General features: G+C 38.4%; 1 protein-coding gene across 1 annotated transcript in view; it reads left to right on the plus strand.

The window, feature by feature from the left end:
• The window catches only part of LOC105270423 (uncharacterized), a 39,503-nt gene that overhangs the window by 1,581 nt on the left and 12,765 nt on the right, over window positions 1-25,157 (plus strand). The window contains exons 2-3 of the mRNA XM_011311334.1: window positions 2,261-2,828; window positions 10,925-11,091. Coding sequence (XP_011309636.1) covers window positions 2,705-2,828; window positions 10,925-11,091 — 291 coding nt within the window. The 5' untranslated portion in view covers window positions 2,261-2,704. The remainder of the gene's footprint in view (window positions 1-2,260; window positions 2,829-10,924; window positions 11,092-25,157) is intronic.

Genomic DNA, 25,157 nt, shown 5'->3' on the forward strand with positions numbered 1-25,157 from the left:
TTTTCAGAAAATTTTTTTTATAATTTAGATGACGTTTTTTTTGAGAATATTCCGATTACAATTTTTTTTACCCGGGACACTCTTATCAATTCATCGCATTCAGTGGATGAATAATAATGAAAATAATTATTATTATTAAATATCCAGGAAACAAAAGCTGTGAACATCCTACAGAGATGTGAACTGAAAATTAGATAATCAGTAAATGAAGTAACTTCATGAAAACATGAGAGGGGAGAGGTTGGAAAACCGAAGGATAACTCGGCCATTGTATGTACGAATTTCCCTATAAATAGACCGTAACGGAGGTACACCACTGAAGCTTGTAGGGCCTTGCACCTGCCAGCATTTTCCTCTTCTCTGTGGCTTTTCAGCCCAGTATTATTAATTAACGCTTTTACCGTGTTTCCATCGCTTCACTACCTCCAACAAACTAGTTAAATTCATTTTTTTACCCCTGCAGCTTCATAATTTTTTAATCGAAATATTTATTCAAGACTGGAAATAAAAATTCAGAACTCGAATGATCGTACACTGGATTTTTTCCACACCCGTTTTTGGCTGGTATCTTGGAATTAAAGGACTGCAGCGATATTATTGTTTCTAGATTTTTTATAGAGAAAAGGGAGAGCTATGAAAAAGGTAGTCATGAAAATATTTCTATCTATTTTCAATTTCAAGATATTCGATAAAAACTGGAAGTCAAAAAATGCACTTGTTCTATTTGCGGTGAAAGATAAATATTTTCTTTTAATTGCGACCCTTTTGCAAATGAGAATGTAATTTTTTGAATGATTGAATTGTTTGAAGCTGCGAGTAATGATGATGATTTAAAAGACTTCAGTCTGTCTGTTTTTCGGAAATGATGAATGCGGACGAGCTTCAAAAGGCATTAATTAAGGTAGCGCTGTAATTACGTATTTTCTCATGGCATTGCAATTCACATTAGTGTCAGGTTGACGATGTTTCGACAGGACTGAGTTCTTTGAATATATCACGACGACAGGAGAGTAATAGAAGATGCTGGAGGAATTAATTAAATGCAGGACGTGTTTCAAGCGTCATTATGAACGCTGCTGTTGATGGAATAATCAGTTTTAGTGATTAAGATGCTGATGGGGGAAAGAGACGGCTACTCAACTAAATCAGAAATTAATTAATGGCTTTATTCAAAAGATTGAATATGGAACTGGAAGCCGAGCAAGATCGCGTAAAGTGCGAAAACAGAAATTTTTTCAATTCCAAAAATCCATTTTTTTAATTACAAGTCTTAAAAATAATTTCACGATAAATATAGTAGTTTGCAGAAGGAAATATTGAGGTGAAAATGCCCGGGTAAAAGAAAATTGTAATCGGAATATTTTTTGTTCCAAAATGTCAAAAAAATTCTGGAAAAATTTTCTGAAAAGTTATCCAGAAATTTTTTGAAAATTTGGAAAAAATATTTCGATTACAATTTTTTTTACACGGGTGTCTCAGCGCAAAAATTACTAAACGTCAGAGCAAATTTCATAATAAATTTTTCTCGGTGCAGTGTATATTCATCTCTGAAGCCCCCAGAGACACGAAGAAGCCCCGGGAGTTAATTTATCGGCCGACAATGGCAATTAACGTGATTTTTCAATCTTCCCCTCGCCCAACCATGTCCATTCATCTGTATTCCTTTTTTCTAAACATTTTTTAGAATTTATAACTGGAGTAAGCGAGAAGGGAATGGGTAGAAGAGGCCCCTCTCGGGTTCACTCTGTTCATTTGTCAGCGACTGCCCCGGACCCGACGCGATTTTTCAGTTTTCACCCCCTGACACCCCCGAACTGCACGTTACCCCCTTTCCCCGTGTCATAAATGGGGATCATATCTCGCACGCGGGCGTGCTGTTATCACCAGGGATTATCATCGCTAGTTTCTACATGATTGATTACACCCCCGACCCTCTCGATATTTTTATTTTTAGTTATTCCTTCTTCTCCGCTACGAAAATGTATTTTTCATCTCCACCATTTCTCATTCACTCTCTCACTCATTGTCTCAGGTATCAGTGTCAGCTCACGAGGAACTCAACGTGAAAAAAAGATATTGCCTTGGTGTAGATCCGGAATATAATCCTAGGGGAATTTTTGAACCGGGCAAAATCTCGGAGAGAACCATGAAGTATTTGCATTACAAAATTTATTATAATCCTCACGGAATGATTAAATCGAGGGATGGAGTATTTTATTGAAGAATCACTTGAGTTAAAAAAAAATTATTTTCTTTTCAGTGACAAAGTGCGGATAAATTTCCCGTCGGCCTTTGATCGGAGACTTCTATCATCAAAACCTGTGACAGAAATAAAAATATAAAGTGGGGATTAGAGAGATGATTTTGATGGTGAGCATTTACGAATGAGATACTACCTGGAGTGACGCAAACGGAAAGTACATCGATGTATCTTGTAATGGAAGCAAGGCCATTGCGAAGGGGAAAATAAAACGATTTGGTTTTCATCAGTGGAAATAAACAAAACATTCCAGGGGGATAAATCGGTGTCGATCAAGAATTTGGATGAGTGCCCAGAGTGATTGCGCAACGGGTTACAGTGCGTTCATGTGTAGTGAATTTGAAAGAGGAAGGAAGTGTTTATTAAAATCTACGGTGTCCATCTAATTTGCCGGGTGTAACGACTCGAACATTCACGTGTCAGGAACGAAAACTATGCAGTACGATGAAGGGGCCAAGAATCGGTGGCCTACCGAGTGCTACAGAATTGGACCTCAGCCAGATGACGTCACGAATTTATATTGTCATCGTAGCATTCTTCGTTATTCATCCAAACACTTCGATATCTGGTTCGTATCGTTTTTTTTTTTTTATTTGTAATTGCATGTACCAAGACGTCCCCCAGGCCCTCATTTCCGGCGGGGTTGCACTACTTCCGGATATATTTTCGTTCTTCAAGTCGCCAACCGAATTGTCTGAGAAAAAAATCGAAAAAAAAACGTGTCTCCGGGTGTATGATACCAGGTAAATAAAAATGTAATCGGAATATTTTGTATTCCAAATTTTCAAAAAATTTCTGGAAAACTTTTCCGAAATTTTTTTTTTGAAACAAAAAAAAATTTGAAAAAATATTACGATTACAATTTTTTTTTAGCCGGGATCTAGAGGCTAGAAAAATGCGGTATATCAGGTCCATGTCATACATAATTATTTGCATATAAATTTTTCCATGAGGTAGATTTTTGGAAAAAAGTCAATTTCCTCCTGCAAAAGTCAGAGATGTTTTATTGTTGTACCGCCGTCGGGTATGATCATTTCAATATCCCCTAGGGAGCGAATATATGAAAGATTAACGTTCGGCTGATAAAAAAAATGGATAACAAAAAAAAAAATTGCCCGCGCAAATTATCAAATTCCGTCTGTTTTCCTGGTGAATGAATTCAGACGGCGCAACACCGCAAAGTAGTCAATCAAGGAATTCACCGGATTACACGAAAGGAGTGGAATTAATAGAATCATAGAAAGTTAATCACAATACTCGTGTCCATAGTATGCCACCGAGAAATTAAACTAATTCATGCTCTTCCTGCCATTTCTTGCAAATACAGTGTACACAGAGCAGACAGTTCATTCTCTTCTATTTACAAGGGTCTCCTCGGTGTTAGTGTGCACACAACATCTTGTGTACCGATTTTAACCCAACCCCTCCCTTCTCCCTTCCATTGCCCTCCGACGAAAAAGCATCTTCTCCTTCGTCACAGACCGGTGGGTGATGTCTGAAGCTTTGAAGGGACTCTAGGGGTGATGGATGCTGAAAATTCCACGTCTAATTGCCGACTTCACGGGCCCCGGGGTTCTCGATTCTCGTATTCCTTTTGAATGTACTATTTTTTTTTAATGCCGCTGAATTCATCTGCAGAAATAGCGGGGCGAAAAATTACGGGACGAAATAGCTAAAAGGGAACGTGAAACTAATTCTCGGGAATTGGAGAGAAATGCACGTCCGGATGTTCAAATAAATATTCATTGGACATATATTATTTCTCATTTAATATTGAAAGATCTCTTTGAAGTTGTGGCTTTTTTTTTTATTGATTCACCCAGAAAATTGTTGATTTTAAGAAAAAATACTAGAGGACGAAGAAAATCTTTCGCGGACTGGGGGAAACATTTTTTAATTGATGGTTACGTTGGCTGATAAATGGGATGTACTCTCATCACGCGAGATGTAACACCGGATATTTTTTTTTAAATGAGGAAAAAGTTTAATCGGTGATATGAAAATGAGACCGGTGTTGAAGCCTTACGTGGTATCCTGAGCAGCAGCAGTTACTCACGCTTAGGACAATTTGGCTTAATTAATTAACCGGCGTTGTGACGGGGCGCTAATTTATGCTCATAGAATGATTCACGGGAGTACTCACTAATCTCGTCTACGTAATTCCGCACTCTTCAATCTCATTTTACTTTTATCGCCATTGTCCTCGGAAGAAAGTACAATTATCCACCGTAAAATGAATTTAACCCGTTCATATAATCATTTGAAAATGAGAAAAATTGTAAGAATCGTGAAAGAATTAATAAAAACAAGGAAATTTCAGGGAATACTCTAAATCCACTTTTTTCGACTTCAAGCATTTTACAATTTTCCTATCGATTTCTCCTCTAATTAAATTCAATGATTAACAATTTAATGGAGTAAAGCGGAATAGCTGAAAAGGATTTCTCAATTTTTTTTCGAGTACGGCATAAAATCCATCCGAATAAATAAAAATGGAGGGAAAATAGAATTCAATGCATTGAGCCGTTGCATCGATCAATCGCTGATGTTGCCACGTAATCCATCATTCCATTTCAATTAATTACTCTCTCTATTGAAAAAGGACAAATTTGGGAAGGCCATAATAACACCTGCATTTAGCCTCTGAAAAAAGTGAATGACGCGATGTTTATTATCAATTCGACGCACGTAACCCATCGAATCAGAACGCTGAATGAAAATAAAATTCTTTTGAAATCCACGGGATTATATACCCACATTGATATCACACTGTCAAAAACTTTTATCCCGAAAATTTGAAACGCGTCGCGAGTATCTATGTGAGTCACAGAGAGACCATAACCCATGGGGGTATATACAAGTGGCTTTTTCCCACCGAAAACTGTTGGAGTATGGCATATAGCATACAGTGTTTCCCTGGACTTTCCGTGGATGAGGTAGAGTGAAAGGTAGGGGATGGGATTTTGGCGAAAGTTTTACTCGTCTAGCCCATACAGGCCAGAACTACTTTGGACCGTTGGTAACTGGTGCACGTACTACCGTATACCTTATAACGACTCGGTGAATCGTCTGATCCCATTCTACTCTTCTATCTTTTTACTTTGTCGTGGTTAAGGCACATGGGTGCCTCGAAAATTTCCAGATTTGCATGTCTCTCGCGTGTGGACAAACGAAATTAACCGCCAGACGATGAGTCGTCTTAAATTTCTTTTCGCGTTTCTTTTCAATTAATTAATATCTGAAATATAGGGATACACATTATTTTGTAGTAGTTGCCCGGATATAAAAAAATTGTAATCGGAATATTATTTTTAGATTTCCAAAAAATTTCTGAAAAGGTTTTCCAGAAATTTTTTGAAAATTTAGAAAAAATATTCCGATTACAATTTTTTCAGCCGGGTGACTTCACTCTTATATTATCTGATACCCGGTTTAATATCACCTTCGATGAGGGGAGGGATCCCCCCACGTGGACCCCTCCACGATTCAATTTAAATCCCCGAACGATTCGAAGAATCCGCAGCTGAATTTCCTCCCTGAAATTTAATAAACAAATATCAAATATTGAACGAAAACTTGATATCATGATTAAGAGATAGCTCGGAAAATATTTTCCACTCAACCCGGGAACCAGAGAGCTTTCTTCCCCGGGAAGTAGCGCGCTACCGTACAATCGGAAGTGAAAAAAAAAGAGGAAAAAAGGGTGGATCGGGTACGATGGAGTCGCATCCGCCAGAATTTAATATGAAAACGCGACAGAGGGATGGCGGTTTAAGGTCGCTGGTCAGGTAATTTTAATATCCCCCTGAAAAGCCCTAAGAGTTTTCTCCGTGCATCGTACCGGATGGCAGGAGACATCCACACAGTCTCCTGTATAAGTACCCAATCCTCCACCACGTACTCCACCACTTTTTGTTTAATAAAGTCAAAGTTTTTATCCATCTTGAGTCACTCTGGTTCACATTTTTTCCTCCTTTTTAGGACATTTTCTCAAGCTTTTAAAGTGCCGTAGAGTTTTCCATATCATTTGATTTCACATCAGCCGGAGTCAGAGGCGCTCTCGAGTGAAAAATCCCGCAAAACACCCGCAGAAAAAAGTTGCTCTGATTTTCCGGGATTATTGCTTCATTTTTTGAAGAAAAAAGAGGAAAAACTGGCCCTAAAAATTGCGAGACGGTTATTTCAATCTTTTTTATCTAAATTCAATGAATTATACGGAAAACCATTAATGATGATATAAAAATTAAATGTTATTAAACGAACTCAATGCTATTCAGAAAAATCCAGAAAAGTTAGGAGGCCTTGAAAACCGTAGCTTTTCCATTCGGTGATTGATGATGAGTAAATACTTGTGATTATATAATTATGTAATGTGTACAGACATTACATTATGTACAGGACCCGAGCCTTTGGGCACCGGTTGATTTAGAAGTTTCGTGTTATTCCGGGTGTTTCCGAGCAAACGAATGTTTTCCTGTTCGTGATCTCTCGCTCGGAATTCCCGATGTAATCCCATGCCTTTTTCTCTTATACCCTCCAATTCACCTCGGTATTTTTATTTTACTTCATTTCCCTCCTCTCTTCGAACGTTTTCCTTTCGACTTTTGGTATTTTCCAGTTTTTCTTTATTCCCTCGCTTGTGCGGGTTTTTTTTTAATCTCCCCTTGGGGGAGTTTACGCTTCCGCTTGCAGCTCCAACTCTCTGTGATTTTTCCTTTCTCCATTGCACTGTACTTGGTGTGTAGTTTATTCGATGAATTACTCTAGTTTGGCGAATTCATGGAGCAATCAATGTGTGAGCTTGAAAAGAATTGCTTTGAGTTCGTGCACAGGGAAAATTGTTTGCATTTTCCTCATTACTTGTGGAAATCCACTAATTAATTGCAATTTAAAAAAAATTCCCAACGTATTTTCAATTTTATTTTATTTACTGATGGAGGATATCCTGATCCTGATAAAAATAAAAATAATTAATGATTGATAATTACTGCGATTAATTTCAGATGAATTTTGTGTTTACGCTCTTTTTTTCAGAGGGTCTTATATTTTTAAAGGATATATTAGAGTATTTTTGCCAGGTACCGGACGATCAATTAGAGTTGATGATTATACCATCGAATTCCAAAAGTTTCTAACTCAGCTTGCTCTCTAAAATTAGCCGAACGAAAACGAGCATTGCGTGTGTCCCTCCATTATTTATCCAGGCTCTAGTGTTTCCCCTGTTCCCAACCGAAAAGTCGTCCAGCATTTACCAGATTTGTGTAAACCAATTCCTTCCCATCCATTTATATCACCCGTGGGTGTTAGAGTCTTGACGTATCGTCAGTGTATATTTCACGCATTTAAAATATAAACGGTCCCGACGACAGGTTAATAAATCATCCCCTGGGGACCCCTGTCCGCCCACCATTCAAACAATAATTTAGAAAATTGAATCACCGGAAAAGAAGGAGATAGCACAGCCTCCAGAGGCAGATCAAATTTCGTCAAGTCTTTGAAGAGCTGCCACGAATGGAATTTCTTTTTTTTTTATTACTCACAAGAGTACAAATGTTGAAAAATCCACGAGGAATGCCACAAATCGTCAGGACGCTTTATGCCAAACTATCTCTTACATATTTTTCTGAGTTTTCCTTTTCATCTTCTCATCCCACTTTTACACTCGTGTAAAAAAGAGCATGATGAAAGGTCAACACAAAGTGGATGGCTCGTACACGTGGAATAACGCCAATTATAAATAAAGTATGTACTTACCAGTGAGAAAAAAGTTGAAACTGTGCAGAAAAGTGAGAATGACGAGAAAATGGTAAATAACAAGAGGAGTAAAAATGTATGAGTGAGTTGAGTTAAAGGGGAACCACGACACGATGAAGCGTGTCGTGGAATTCCTTTGCCCTTGCGCTTATTTTTCTCTTTTTCTCTTTTTCTCTTCTTCTCACCCTCTCTGCTCCGCCATTTCGTCATTTTTCAATTCTTTTTTTTTTCAACCCCACCCCCCACCCCCTTCCCCATGTTTTTATGAAGTTTGAAGTGGCACCAACTCCACATGCACTCGTTCCAGTTGACTTTTATTAGTGAAAAAAAAGAATCTTACACTTTTTTCATCTTGTACATCTCGTCGTATTTCCGTTATTGCGCAGGAGTATCGCGTCAAATGCAGATGTCATCAAGTCTACAGGTGAAGACAGATAATTGAATTTTCAGACGGGGAAAGATTTTTGGAACAATTCAGAAAAGCATGAAGACCTCTAACCGAAAATCGGTGCGAGTCGGTTTTCAGTCTAGGCTATTTCCTGAGGGATTTTATTTTCACAGATGGCTGGATGTCGGGGATGGAATCGAATATTGACGTTGGTCGATCAACAGAGTTTATTGAAGCCAGTTAAATTGGCAGGACAATATTTTCATTTTCTGGCGCGAAAGCTGTCATTTATTTACAATAGACTTTATTAGGTACATCATAGTGGGGGTGTAATAATCCAATTTTTTTTTTCATTTCTTTAAAAATAGAATCCTGCGTAAAAAAAATTTTTAATCGGAATATTTTTTCCAAATTTTCGAAAAGTTTCTGGAAAACTCCAGAATTTTTTTTTATAATTATAATGATTAAAAAATGGGAAATTGTGTTCTGAAGGTAGACAGTAATTCAATAAACTATTTCAATATAAATCAACGTCGTTAAGCTCCGCTTACCCAGCGAATTGTTAAGTTTTATATTTTAGATATAAAGAGTAACGCCCGTGTACTTCTTACTAAATTCAGGATCACAAAATGCAGAGCATAACAATTTTAATACCACCAACATTATGGAATTGCATACTAAAAATGTCAATCATGATCATAAATTATAAGAACATTTGCAGCGACGCAGAATGCAACATTCCGGCGATATTGAAAACGAGGCAAAAAATTTTACGCCAATTCTCACGAAAGCAATAAAAAAATACCGAGTAATAATTCCAACTTTCTATCCACTTTTTACTCGAACTTGTCTAATTCTTATTCCGATTTTCGGCAATTACCGAGAGTCAGGGGAATTTTCCTGGGAATTTTTCTGGGAATTTTTCTGGGAATTTTGCTGGGAATTTTTGGCTGTGGAGAGGATTTACAGGAATGTAAGAGTGGAATTGCGGTTTCTCCGGAATATCACTTAAGAACAGTCACCAGCTGCGGATCTAACGACATTCTCATGAAATAGATAATACGAGTTAGGGAAAAGTAGAAGAGATGGAGAAGAGCGATGTACAAATCTGGTCTGAAAGTTGTCGTGTTCTATACAACCGCGTCATAGTTCAACCGCATTTTATGACTAGCCTGGTTAAAATATATGATTCCCGGTCCCTTGCGCTTTTGGATAGGATTCAGGGCTGTAAACTTTTGTCTTTTCATTGTTTTGAAGAGGAAATGGGATCCACAGACGTAATTCAGCCGAGTATAACATGGGCGAAATTAACGGCCTCCCTGTTTGCTTTATCATTTTTCACGCTTCTGCATAGAAGGTTTTTGGTTCCCCCCAGATTATTTCCATTGGGGGGATAATTCTCCGGGTGGGTGGGAGTGCATACAACAGGGCAATTCACGCGGTGTATACGACAAATTCTTTTTCGCATCTTCGGTAGAGTTGTATGGATCGGGGGTAGAAGTGAAATGCCGAAAAACGAGCAGACAAAAAAATGGGAATTTACGAGGAAACGAGTAGTCCATGCCAAGTTCAAATGAAACTACTCGCAGGTACGCCTCGTTACTCGCTAACTGAAGCGGAATTTATTTCTCGCCATGTTATACTTTGATACGTGCAACATCAAATGCATACACCAGTGTGAAAAAAACGTCGGCCAGTGTTTTTCTAAAGTTTTATCTATTCTTATTAATTTACAATAGCGGCTGTAACCGGCGTATCGATATGTTGGGGTTTAATTAAATTCCAGGGAAACTTAGGTTTTGGTTGGGAAAGTATTCGGCATTACTGATTTTTCCAGGACAATGCGAATTATTAATTGCATTATTAAAATCTCCATTGATGGAGACGAAAGGAAAAAGAAAAAGCAATGGCATGTATTTTCACTTTATCCCGGTCGTTTATCGATTTTTTTTTTGTTGAATAAAAATAATTTCTGAAAAGTTTTCCCGACATTTTTTGAAAATTTGGAAAAAATATTCCGATTACAATTTTTTCTTTCACCCAGGACGGTAATGACAAAGAATGAAAATTACCGATTTTCTGATAAGTGAATGGAAATAAATTCATGTTCATTGAGAAAAGCCGTGATACAGCATTTTTTCTCTCGTCGCTGATTTCCTCGTGTCCATCGATTTGTAGAGTGACTGTATGTGGTTTATTATGGTTCACCGTCCATCATTATATTCCTGATCACTCATCCCTGCGGTATTATCATTCTGCCATTTCTCTCTTTCATTTCCCAGCATAGTTTGATGAATAAAGTCAATTCATTTGGTCCTGAGTATACGGAGATATATTCGGCCTAGAAAAATTCCCTCACCCTCATTACGGGGATGGAGGGTCGCGATGGACTACTGATGTCCAACGATGATGATGATCGATGACGAAAGGGTCTCTCCTAATATCCCACGAGGCGGGCGTTAGCTTGACGAATGTGATATTACTTCATCGGAATTGATGAAGACTTTATCAATCGTTTTCAGCCCCTCTGGAGGATCCACTTGTGTGGCGGGAACGAGCTCAGGATGTCCAGGAGGGCCACGACATCGGCGATCTTCCGGTTTTCGAGCAAACAGCGATAAACGTCACCGCATTCGTTGGACAAACGGTTTATCTGCCCTGTCGTGTGAGAAACCTGGGTGATAAAGTGGTGAGTCTATTTTTTAATTGCTCAGATTGAAATGTCAATTTAAAAATTTAGTGTCAATAGATCAATTTCTGAATGGAAAATTTTTATTCCATTTCGCATGCCTTGATATTCGGCAATATGAGGTTTAATATTCCTTCGTTATTTCAAAGATAAACAGATATAATATCCTGATGCAGTTGTAAAAACGCCCGGAGTATCGCCGGAATTACAATATTTTTATAGGATTTTTATGATAGAAGTTTTATTGGCAATTAAAAAAATAAATACATTCTGGAGTTCGATAGATTATTTTATCGTTCGAGAATTTGAAATTCATCCTGCAACGAAAGTAAATATTCATTCTCAGGTTAGATAGAATAAAAGTGGGCTGGCACGCGAAATATTCAAAGATTACTCCCGCTAGGGTATAATTCACCCCAGGGAATAATTATAATTCTGCACGACTGCGGGAAAAAATTATTTCTGCCAATTAAATTTATTAGAGCCAGACATTAAATCGTCTCAAGTATATTAACTTGACAGAATTTTTTTTTTCAATGGGGAGGGAAATTCTTTAGAAAAATTCCAATGCTGCACCGGAAAAGGGGCGCAGAGTACCCGCTAGGGAAAAACTCCGCCATTGGTGCTGGCAATTTTAAAACTCAACGCGCAAATTTTTCTCGTGTTGACATGAAATTTTTACATCAACTTTAAAAATTTCACTAAAAATCAGAAAATAACGTGTACACCACGATTTTTTATAGTTGTTATACTATTATTTTTTCGTGATAGCAGGATAAAATATCGGTTTTTCCATAAACAATCCGGAAATTTGCGATTTTTTAAATTGAGAAGAGAATATTTTCTCTTATCAAGTGCATTATCTTTACCAAAGCCAAAATCGAAATCCTATATTTTTTAATATTGATTCGTTGCACAGTATTACCTCTTCGTAATATTTGAGAGTGCAACCAATTAGTGTACCGTATGCGTTCCTGAAAAAATCAGGGAAAAACCGGTGAGTGGACGAAATAATTTCCACAATTGGTATGCGTTTAGGAAAGCGTTTGAACAATCCACTTGGGGACAATTGAAAATCATCCATTCCACCAGTGGATTCTACGCGTAACCACCGAGGGTTTTCCCTTTTTTCCGCCTTTTATTTTTTCCATTTGATTTCGTTGTTAGCCTCGAGCTGTACAGTTTGGCATCGCGGCACGTTAAACAAAGCACAGAATCGCGCCAATCAACTGTTTGGGGTTCCAACCTGGTTTTTTCCTCTTCGGTGTAGCTCCACCGGTTGAAACCACTCACGTTTTCCGCTGATTAAAAGCCGATCAAAGGGCTCGCCCCTCGTCGGCTTGACGAGAGGTATTTCTCTAATATTTTCTCCCCCCACCCTGCAAATTAACCTGGCAACTGTTGTTGAAAATTGTCTCCCGGATAAAAAAATCCACTGAAAGTAAAAATATTGATGGGCACTCGGAGCAACAAACTTTGTACGCAAATTAGTATGAACACTACATCAAAATTTAATTCTCTTCAATTTAGAAAGTTAAAATCGAATCGCAATTTTCTCTTGTCTCCCCGACCTATTTGTTGACCAAAAATTCACACTTGGATATATTTTTCAATTCAGTGACGAAGTGAGAAAAAAAAAGTATTGGCGAAAGTTACTTGAACCTCACTCACCGATAATTTTCCCCGATTCTCCGCCCCGGGGCAATTAAAAGCCCCTCACCCGTATTAATGTCGATTTAATACCGGGATCCGTTAACGAGCTCCAAAGAAAATCCAAAAACATTTGTTTGAATCGTTCGATCATTCCTGACAGCCACGGGGTTTGGCATTCTCCACCCCCTTCACTTCAGAAATTGACTCGTATAACTCGTCGACTCTACGTTAGACAGACGACGCGCACCCTTTAACGTGATGGATCGCCTCGAAAAGACCCAAGCGTGTTGGAAGGAAGATCGAACTGAGATCGATGCCCAGAGGAATCGAGAGACGCGTGAGATTCCCTTCTCACCCTCTCGCCACTTTTTTAACCCCCCGACTTCTTCTACCCCAACACCACTCGACGCCTCCACATTGCATACACACCGCGTACCTTTTTCAACGGCATAAATTGAACGACCGCGAATCACTGTGCATAATTCATGAGGGATGCTATACACGCGCATAAAGGTTTGTCGAGGGTAAATATGATTAATTTGCGTCTGGTCAGAGAACCGTGGGACGCACCACCTGTGCAGCAACTCTATCCAACGTGTAACTTTATTGGTTTAAAAAAAAAATCCCCGGGGTAATAGCGCTCAAGCAGCGAAATAAAAAAATTTTCATTCTCTTCTGCTCGAGGTGGATCTATCTATTTAATTTCTCAACAGGCTGCAGCATCAAATTATTGAAAATAAAAGGAAAATTTACATTTTCATGTTTCAATAGTTTAGAGAATTAACTGTCAGGATTAGCTTGTGATGGAAAATTATAATGGTTATTCAGACCTAGGAATTTTTTGAAGGAAATTATTTCGAAATATTCGTGGAAAAAATACATGTCGCGAATTTAAAGGGAAATTTGTTATGAAAATTGACGTTTTTGAGAGAATTGAAGGGATTCGTGACTTCTTAAAATATGAGAACAGGTTTACGCAGATTTTCCCATTTTCCTGATTTTTTATAATTTCCGGGGAGCAATTGAAGTACTCAAAATTGAAAGTACTTTCTTTTATCGATTTTCCGTATTTGCATAGAAGAGAAGAATATTTAAAACTTAAGATTAAATTCCCTCCGCCCTCATATCTTAAGCTTCTTACAACAGAATATTCTGGCGTTGAAGGAATAGAATTATAATTCTTAAATTATTCAATTAAATCAGAATTATTGATGAAGAAGGTGTGTACTACCACAGTAATAAAACGAATGTATTTTCCCGTGAACATTGTGCTCAGCAAATCACCAGCGGTACCGTCAGAGTGGAATAATTAAAATCGGCCGACTGCTCGGAGGCTGCCCCCTTCGTTAACGACCACATCCATAATAAATACAGAAAGGTCATACGGAAAAAGAAGTGGGAGGGACACTGAAGGTGGAAAAGTGGACGAGAAGAGTCAAAGGAGGGTAGCAAGTACCCGGGGTGCATAAAGGAAAGAAAAATAGGGGTCTCGCATGAAGAGCCGCTCGACCCCGTGGAAACCCACACCATCAAAACACCAAATTAAATAAAAGAGGCAATTGAAGAAGAAAAGAATTGAAACTACACACTCCAAAATATCCTCTTCATTCTCAGGGCGCTATTCCGGAAATTTATTTCTGGTGTATACGGGTAAAAAAAATTGTAATCGTAATATTTTTTCCAAATTTTCAAAAAATTTCTGGAAAATTTTTCAGAAATTTTTTTTTGAAACAAAAAAAAAATCGGGGATCTATTACAGCTTCTCTTGCTCGAAATTGGATAATTCTCCAACACGGTATGAACTGCTAAATTGCAAAATTCAGTATAAATAAAACGGTTGTAATAAAATGATTTAATTTCCCTGATAAATGAATATCTTTTAAAATATGACGAGAAAAGAAAATCTGAGTCATTCCAATTTCGCGATATCGCGTCACGTCTCAACGATGAAAAACCAGGCACGTACTTGGCGGTGTGAGATTCGGGTAGAAAAGAGGATCTCCAACGTCTTTGGGATAAAGTATTAGTCGAGTGAGAGGGACAGATGAAGTTGGCATTGGATGGTGGGGAATGGGGTACATATCTGTGTGGTCTTGGTCATTGAGAGGCGGACAGTTGTGTCGTTTCTTCCCCTTTTATTGGTCGACTAAGCATTTCAAAGGGATTGCGAAGGGAGTGAGGACCACATGCGGATCAATGGAACGGTAGTAATATCCGATGCGGATGTTTCGCGGATGGAAAAACCCTCAGAGTCGACCGTTACGCTATTCGATTTTGTATAAAAGCCATAAAAGCCTCCAAGTAATTGATATACACTTTTTATTCATTTTTTTATCCAGCCCGAGGGGATTGGAAAAGTAATACCTGTATTGAATGAATTTATTCTCCGTACAATTTTCTTGGGGGAATGCTCCATTGAAGATTCTCAGTGAAGAAATAGGGCGGCCAAATTGTAAGGTAGTCATAGAATCAAGCGATTTCTCGTCATCAGGTGATTTTGCAATATCTGGGCATCGAAATGAAATGCTAACTGTTTTTGCGGACTCTTTCTGCAGGACTGAATTTCATTTTCTCGGGAGAATCGTATAAAAGCAATAATGATAGTCATCCTTTCGCGGAATGAAGAATGACGGATGAGCGGTGAACGTTATTTTTCTTTTTCATAACCAGATTTATCGTACGTACCCTATTTTATATTCTAATGTCGACGTCTCTGCATTCACTCTCACCGGGTTTTATGACCAAAATGGATCTTAATTTACGAGGTCGAGCGTTGGTGCGTAAAGTCCCCCACAAGGAACTTTTCTGCAATGGACGTAAGACTGTCATCCCCCGTTCCCCGGGTGTCGCATATAAATTAACATAAATTAAAAGCTGGGAGAGAAAAAAAAAAGTGTCGAAAGACTTCCCGCCTGCATCCTGAATTTTTTTAATGACTATTTCGAGAGAGAAGTGACAACTCTCTGTCGGGGACAATTTCATTTTCACGGATTTTAGCCGCAAGCTACTGAATTAAATAATGACCAGTATAAAAAACGGATTGCATCATAAAAAAAAACCAAGTGAATTCATTACTGTTGAAAAATTGGGGAAAAATATTGATTTGGGGAGCGAAGATTTTCCTAATTGCGTGGCTCGCAGCAATTGGCGGTCTAATTTAATTCCTCGCTCGTCTATTACTCAAAAGGATCTCTCGATATCCTGTTTTACTTGAAGAGTTTTTTTTTCAACTCCAGAACGCGGAAAGAATTCAATTATTCGAAGAGTAAATCGGGGATCTCATAAGCCCTCCGTCACCCACTTAAAATCCTCTTATAATCCTTATCCCTCTTCGCTTTTCAGTCACCACAATTGTCGGGAGTGGTATGTGACAACTTCTTTATAGAGTCACCTTTCAACTTCCTCAGCGAATGCAATAAACCGGATGTAATCTGAAAAAGAGCACAAAACACGAGAGGATCGAGAGAGAAAGGTATTATATAAGGATGCAGTGGCTCTGCCCACTGAGAATTTATCTCAAAGTCCGAAAATCTCATCCTTTCAGGCCAGTCTCCCTTGAAACCCTCGAAAATCCATTCAGAAAGGCTTTTTTCAATGGTTTTTTTCAAAAGTCAGGTCACCACAATCGCATATACAAAAGTGAAATAACACCGGGATAAAAGATTCCTCTCGTGTTCACAAAAAAAAAAATACATTGCACAATTTTTCCGACAGCCGTTTTTCTAAAAATAACATCTTTCAAACTGAAAATTACGTAATTGGTGTTGATCTTTTCCCGCAATTTTTTTTAATATTCAAATTGTTCCTTCAATTAAAATGGAATGAACTTTATCAAAAAAAATGGCTGTTCTAATCCCCGAGTTTTATTATCGGACACTGTAAAAAATAAATAACGTGGAATAATTAAAAGTGTAATAATGGAATAGTAGAAGTTGGAAGTGTACAAAGATGAGGATATACATGAGCTGATGCTTGTCGGACGGGTTTCTATGCATCTCCAAGTGCATTTAAAAAAATAGCAAACGAGGTAAAGAGTTCGAGGTCTGCGGACGCGATCGGCATTTTCCCATTCGCCCTTCCTCGCAATCTCCTCTGTATTTTTTTCTGCATATATATATAGAGCATGCGAAAACGTAGAGAACCGGAAAGTGATGTCCGTGAGGAGAGAGACAGTCGTACATTTTTTTTTCCGAGGTAGATACCGTTTTAATTACAACCGCCATCCATAAGTCAATCCTCCCACCCCCCCCCCCCCCCCAACATCCTACGGACAATACTCGTATCCCTATTTTTCCTGATCGGATGCCTGCTGCTTCGTTTTAGCTGTTTTTGGGCTTTTGGCGTGTATTTTTTTCCCCCTCAATTTAATTTACTCCTCCGGAAAAATGTCCAGTGCCGCCAACGGTCGACGGAAATATTGCAACGCATACATCCCGGGTAAAAAAAAATTGTAATCGGAATATTTGTTTTAATTTTCAAAAAATTTCTGGAAAACATTCCAGAACATTTTTTTTAAACAAAAAAAAATTGGGAAACAAAATTTTATTTTTGGAAAATGTTTTAAAAAATTTTTGAAAAATTTGTTTCGAAAAATTTTTTTTATAATTTTCTAGAAACTTTTGCGAATATAATTTTAATTATTATCTTTTAATTATTATTTAATGAACATTTTTAAACCGTTTTTCTAATTGCAATTTAAGGTGTATTTTTTTTTATTTGCCGAGATACACGTTTTCTCGATGTAGGTGAATTTCTCTGGGTGTCGATGAGTCGAATTACCCGTCATGTGTATACGTAACGCCACAATAACTGAATTTGTATGGAAGCAAGACCGGAAGTACCGTCGGGCATTCCTGGGGCGGGTGTTATCAGCTCGACGGCATTGTTACCTATTTTTGCACCCTCCCAGGTGATTTTCTTCTCCGTGTCCCCACCTCCACCCCTTTTACAGCCCCGAGCTGTAAAAAACGAGGGGCTTTTATGAGCATTTAATAATAAACGATATACTCCATAAGCTGCAATATGAATTCATCGTACCTATATAAACGCTCTTCAAATTATTATTTAATCATCCAGTGAAAATTTTTGACAACTACGAATTCACGCGAAATTGGAATTCACGTTATTGACAATGCAGACTTTTTTTATTTGCGTATTAAACGAATTTATGAACTTCAGGTTTTCATGACGTGGAAGGGCATTAAAAATAATTTAAATTTCAAATAATGAGCCTTCAGGCAAGTGATTGGCCGGATTTTTAATTAATTCACAGCAAGAGAGAGAGAACATTTTTTTTTGTTAGAAAAAAAAATGACGTCGACAGAACTTCCTGCGTTGAAAATAAATAATTGTCTCCAGAGTGAACATGCAACCAATAATTATTGAACATATAATAAATAATTATCCCCAGAATTCCAGAATTATCGATGAAATTTTATTACCAAAATCCACCCTTCTGTTTCCCGATATTAAATTCCAAATTCCTGATAAAATCGAATTAATTTCCTGCATTGAACCGGATTCACCCGAAAATCGCGCGATGATAAACCCAATGGATTTGGGTTTATATGGAAAACTGGAATAGTTTTAAAATCGTCGAATAAATTGGTATAGACCTGAAAAGACACAATTACAAACGACGACGCCGGTATTATCTCATTATTAATGGTATATCGAATTTACGCAAGCATTACTTCAGCCCAGCTATTTTTTATCCTTTTGTTTTTTCGTTCCACTGGTATGACACTTTTCCGATTCCCTGGGATTAAGTTACCGGAGGGTGTCGGCCCCCATGGGTGAATTAAAACGCTAATAACAAGCCGGCGATATTTATTGGACGGCTTTTCGTTGGCGTAACGGAGAGTCCGAAGGTGTTGGAATGAGAGGGAAACGAGTGGAAAAGAAAGAAAAGGGGGAAGGAAAAAAAAACAAAAAACCCGGTGGGTGGGTCATATCCGAGTGGAAGTGCTCTGTGGATGGCCATTGTTTCCCAAACGCGGTCCTTACGACTTTTATGAGGGAGATTTCTGGCTTAGTCGCGCGAATAACTTTGTAACATTTCACCAAGGTGTTATATCCCCAGCAACAAACCCCGGCTGCCACTGCACAATCTGAATGTAATCCCATGGGACTCCTGGATAGGTCAGTCTTTAAAATCCATTTCATCCAGAATCAATTTACCACCGCTTCACTTGAATTTTATTCTTCAATTTAGGCAATCCTTATGTTTTATTGAACATTTCTCCGGTCGGGGGCCACGGACAGCACTCAGAGAAAAAAGTGGTTACAGAGATTAATGTCCGTTGTGATCGTGAGGATATTGGGCTTAATTGGACCGGAAGTCGTGGAGTAAATTCGGGTTACACGAAGAAGTGTTTATACTGACGATAATTTTGACTTCAAATTTTTCCAGTTTATTTCAATTGCAATTTTTTATTTGGGGGTTTCATGATTAAGTCATATTGCATACGATTTTTTTTTCGTTTTCGTAGCTCTGGGCCTCTTGGGCCCCGATATATCTGGTATTATCTAGATGTAGTTTATCGGGCGATTAGTTAAACGGGAAATTCACTTTTTGAAACCCAAAATCCGAAGAGTGCCCCTCGACTCGTCGTGGAGAATTCCATGGATTTGCAAGACAATTTTTTCAATTCACTTTCCTCATTGAGTTTGAATTATTCATAGACCGCATTATTTAATTCATACGGTCATTACGTTTTTATGCACATGTAAAATCAGTTTGAAGCTGGGGCTTTTCCTCCGAATGCGGTCTTACGAATCCCAGGTTTTCCGCCATTTCCATTTTCTCGGTGTATTGGAAAAACTATTCTTTCGTGGAAGGAAAAAAGCCCAGACGTACATAAATACAGTCGTAAATCATTGAAAATTAATTCGATCTCGTCGAAGTGAAGATAAAGGAAAGTTCTCTTAATAACTCGTGTGTTATGAAAACCAAATTTTTTTTACAAATGCAAGTAATTTCTCGTCGATAAATCATTGCGCTTCTCTGTTCCCTTGTCTCAACAGAATTAACTCGATAAATCTAATTGCTTGGAGGAATATTTGGCTGAGAGGGATGGAGGGATGATTCCCTCATTTTTTTCGCATAAAATAAATTGAACCGGGAATGTCCATCACTCATTCCCCGTGAGCGAAATATTCTGTAAAAATAACGAATCGATTCACGTAATCTTCACCAAGAAATCGTGCGAAATCTGCATTTTTTGAAGAAATGGAACAGCGGAAATTCCAGGAATTGAAATTTCAGCGGGTAATTAATTTCCATCTCCCTTTTTTCGCAATTTCTTTTCTGATTTTTTTCTGTGCAATTCCCAACTCCGAGGAGATATTTTCCCCATAAAAAAAATTTAAAATGGCTGTCGCTGCGATAACGAATTCATCACCGCTTAAAACATCTTCTAATTCGAAATAATGAATTCCACACCAGACAGACAGGAATTGAATAAAAAATGCCTACCCTGGAGATGAAAATTATAATTTTATGAATTCATGATAGGATTAAGGGTTGTAAGCACGCCACGATTAATGCTCGTGAATAGAGGAGGAAACAAAATGAGAAAAAGTAAAACACAAGAGGAATTATTGCGAATGGGTAATAGGGGAATGAAAATATCCGAGTCTACGGGATTACCAAATGATTCTTCGACTCTTTCCACGGTAGGTAATCTATAAAATAACGAGGGCGAGTTAAGTCCTCGAGGGTTGAAAAGGTGGGGAAGAAGCAAGAAGAAGGAAAATAACTCTCTCCATCGAGAGAAAGAGGAAGAGGAAGAGGGAGGCAGGGGGGTAGATAATTTGAACGGGTTGGATCAAGAGTGTTTGCCACAGACACACACACCCTCCACTGATTTTCGCATTTTGCTTCGTCGCTAGTTGCATTACTCCAAGTTTTCTCAACCATTTCAAAAGTCTACCCAATGCCAATTCCCCCCTCCTCACCCCTTTCTCACTTTCTGAGATACTATTCCGTTCGTGACGTTTTTCCGACGTGAGTTTCCGCCACCAAAGCAACCGGAACTTCTTGATTAGGGATTTGATAGTGTTTTTTATGAGATCCCCCTCCGACAGGGAGGAATTCAAGGCGTCGGTAATCTCTGGTAACTATCTTTGAATTTACTCCTTCATCCTCACACCGCCATCTTGAATCCTCGATTTTTCACACGGTGATCGTGTCGGAGCGCCACTTATTTCTGGATTAAAATGCAGATTGTCCAACACCCGTTTTTAATCGAACGATATTTTTTCACATGCTGAAAATTCAATTGAATTCTTTATGAAAATCGAATCTTCCATCTGGCTTTCATCGTTTCAATGGAGAACTGTGGATGCACGGATCGAAAAACCCGAAATGTTTTCGAGAAAAATGTTCTGATGGAAATTTCTCGACGAGGAATTTAATGTAATCGTCATCTTTTCTGAAAATATCGAGCAAATTGAGAGAAAGAAATTCCATGGATTCCCCGAAACGTCTGATATTTAATATCTCCATGAATAAATTTGAGGATTGAACCGGGAATTGGATGAAAATCCAAATCTCCTATGGCAATGTTTACGCTCGGACGATTTTAATGCGGATCAACGTACTGCTGTTGAAGTTAAACCCCTAAGAAATTCTATTATTAATATTCAACTCCGATATTCATTTTTACACCGCAATAAACCCACAAAACATTGAACTCGCCCGTTTATTTTTTTCATTCGTATTAAACCCAGATGTATGCAGCCCCTCGAAGTTCTCCACAGTTTTTTCCATCGGCATCTACTAGCAGTTTAGGTGTACAGTCGCCGAGAAAACTGAAACTTTGCCCACCATCCAATCTACCAGACTTATGCAGAGACAAGTAGAGAAAAACGAGAAGGAAATATACCTCGTAAAGAGAAATAGAGTAGAAGAGAGTTGCTGACTCTCCCGATGACTCTCTCTCCTTATTCCTCCCATCTCCCCACCGCCCAGAGGATATTTTCAACATTCGCCTCTTCCTTTTTGGTTTTATGACATTATTTTCCCTGCGTTCAGAAGTTCTCGATTACTTTTATTAAGAATGCAACTCAGTAAATTAACGTGGCAAAGTGCAAAAGTACTCGAGAGAAAGAGAGAGAGACGGAATAACCGAGAGAGTAGGACAATGAATGAAGTAAACTGCTCTGGTTCTGGGTTAGCTTGTTTGCCCGAGTGCGATGGCTCTGCGTTTATAGCTGTTGGAGGATGCGACGCTTTTCAGGTTTGCCCCCTTAACAATCCCCCCATTTTCCCCATTTTCCCATGAATCCCCCCCTCTCAACATTCACTATCAACCACTTCCAGGCATCATCCTTCCTCAGTGGACCCTAAATCCACCCAACTTGTTTCAACTCATCTCCACCTATCCCACGGAATTTCACTCCTCCAAGGGCTTGACAATCACGTCTTAAAAATGTCCAAACTGTCGTGTCAATTTTACGACAGTCTGTGACTACACTGCTAAGCTTGCAACCTCGATATACGAGGCCATTTCTGCGCTTCATTGTCAAGCAGAAAACTTCACCCCACCACCCTAACCCCCGACCACCGAAGTCTCCATTTGGTAAAAGCCCAATATTCCTGGGTTTGAAAGAGGCGAAAAAAAAAGACCGCCCGAACGGCAATCTCCGTCTCGAAATAAATGACCGTTGAAAAAAAAAATGTATTGGTAAATTGAAAGAGTCTTTAATTAAGAGTCTCGATGAATCCGAGCAATGATTAACCCACAGGCGATCGAGCTGGTGAATCGAACCGGGTGGAATATCCTGGAGGTTTTCGTGCCACTTGAGCGATTCCCTCCCAGAACGAGAGGCCAAGAGTTATCGGATTTGGCCCAGTATCAGTCTACCCTCTCACCCTATCTGGTACACCAGTGACACGCGTGTGTGACTCGAGTCCACCGATGGAGTGAGCACGTTGGATCCAGTCAGGGTACATTGGTATCGCATTGTTCAATCGGAGAATATACGACTCCACTGTATCTTTCAATCCCTCATTCCCCTCAATCTCTTCCACACCCACTAGCTGTTTGATACCAACCCCCGAGGCCCTTTACCCTCGACGAAAGGAATAGGACAAAATAGTACCGTATAAACCTGAGTATCTGGACACTAGTACACGCAAGTACGGTCCATTGGTATCGTTTGCTTCAACTCTACAGCCAACCAATGGTTCAACCTCCTATCTATATGCCTGAAACAATTGTGAAACAGGGGGTGGGGGGCAAAGAGATCAATGTATCGGCAATGGATACGAGTGGAATTAATGAACCGGAAGTCGATCACGCGAGGGACCGAGGGGAGGAATCGCCATTGTGAGAGGAACAACTAGATGAGACTCTCTGGGACAAGTGTGTTTCAGTTTAAATCGAAATCACCATGTTTCGCAATATTGGACTAGTATTTTCATTTTACAAAATGCTCCGCGATTTATCGCTCCGACATTTCGCATTTTATTTTTATTCGTCGTTTACTTCTCGAGGGACGCTCTCTGGGATAAAAATTTTCTTTTTTTCCCTTTTGGTCTTTTCATGGGGATAAATTTGAGGGGAAATAGAACAAATGCATTTGAGAATTGGCACTTGAGACTCCGAGCTCCAGCGGTTTATTTCTAGGGGTGCGGGTTATACTGGCTAAAATCGGGGAAAGTTATCTCGTTACACTTTCAAGAACCGATATTTATGGTATGTACACGGGAAAAAGAATTTTCAACGTTTCACTCTCGCCTTTTTCTTTCTTCAATTGTTTGGGATATATCAGTTGGCTTTTCATTATTACTGCGTCATACTCCGTGGATTTCGCGGTACCATTCGTTCTGGATCTACATTTTATGGAAAATGGGAAATTGGGGAAAACATGGGATCTGCATGAGCGCTTACACGGAATAATATGTGTTCAAACCGATTTTTCGGGAATGGCAAAGAACGTTTGCCGTTTTAATTGAATTTTATGATGATTTCGCGGATAATTGACAGGAATTTAATAGGAAATTTATATATATCGATCGTAAATTCTCGGGCGAATATAAAAAAAAATCGCATTACGGAGAATTGAATGGTTAAAGCTCAAAGGCCAGCTCTTAAAAATTTATGTAGTAGTCTATGAATTTTTCTCGCATTCATATTACGATATTTTTACGTAATACCCGAATACTTTTAATGACGAGTTATAGGAAAAATGAAAAAAAATATCCTCCGGTCAATTTGAAATGAAATCGATAATTAATGCCAGTTTCCGGAAATACTGAATTCATAGATTTCGTTGAATTTTCCAAATTTTTCATATCTTTGACAGATATTTGGGTTTTTATTGCATTTTTAAACATTTTCGAATAGAATGTTGCATTTAAAGGCAGGAAAAAATTTATCTCTTTGTCATCTCGAAGATTTGATTTTTTATTCATTTAGTATGTGCTTCAAATGAAGTGTGACATCGAGGAGCATTTGTTTTTGTTGTTCAAAGTGCAGTGCATTGAAAGGATTTTTTATATTGGGTGTAGAGAGTGATCAATCGATAGATGTTTCTATATTTTTTTACTCTTATTGTGTCAACATCCTCTTGGGGGGTATTGGCGATGGTGTCGAGGCTTCGGACAAAAGACCCCACCCCGTATCGGAATCGCCTCAAAGGATGCACCAGATGCTGAATCATTGGCATGACAATAACATTTCATGCCACTAGAAAAATTCTGGAGAAAGAAATACCTCGAGTGGGCGTGAGTCATCCAAACCACTCATTGATTACGTCTAATAAAAAAAGGTGCAACCAGAAATAAATTCCGACTCATCAAATCAATCGAAACCATTTTTAAGAGCAAGATTTCATCTCTATTTAGTCAGTGCGAATATTTTTTTTTATCCAACAATATTTCTAGGGAAAAACTATAGAAAAGAAAATATAGTATCCCCAGAAAAAAATAGTTGCCGGTGAATTTTCCTATTTCTTACAATGACCTTTAAATTGGTAAAAAATTTTTCAAATATCAATTTTTCAAAATGTGAAAAATTGAAAAAAAATTTTTCTATTCAAATTGTGGAAAAATTTTTCAAAACCTTTCCCGAATGTAAAATTGTTCTATTTTCCGATGTTTTTTGTTTCATAAAAAAAATTTCTGAAAAGTTTTACAAAAATGGTTGAAAAATTTGGAAAAAATATTCCGATTACAATTTTTTTTTTACTCGGTTACTAGCGTGTAAATTTTTCCCAGTCGTCTCAACGCAGCCATTGGCCAATGGAAAAATTTGGAGAAAGACTTATCTCGGCATTCAAGACAATAATCGAGGGGTGATAAAACTGGAGAAAGACGATAAGGTAAAATATCCGTGGGAAGTAACGAGGGTGCGCGGGGCGAGTTCGCAACTGCAGAAAAAAAAAATAAAAAATTTCCAAAAAAT

Source organism: Fopius arisanus, unplaced genomic scaffold (genome assembly GCF_000806365.1).
Source record: "Fopius arisanus strain USDA-PBARC FA_bdor unplaced genomic scaffold, ASM80636v1 scaffold00087, whole genome shotgun sequence".
Taxonomy (NCBI): domain Eukaryota; kingdom Metazoa; phylum Arthropoda; class Insecta; order Hymenoptera; family Braconidae; genus Fopius; species Fopius arisanus.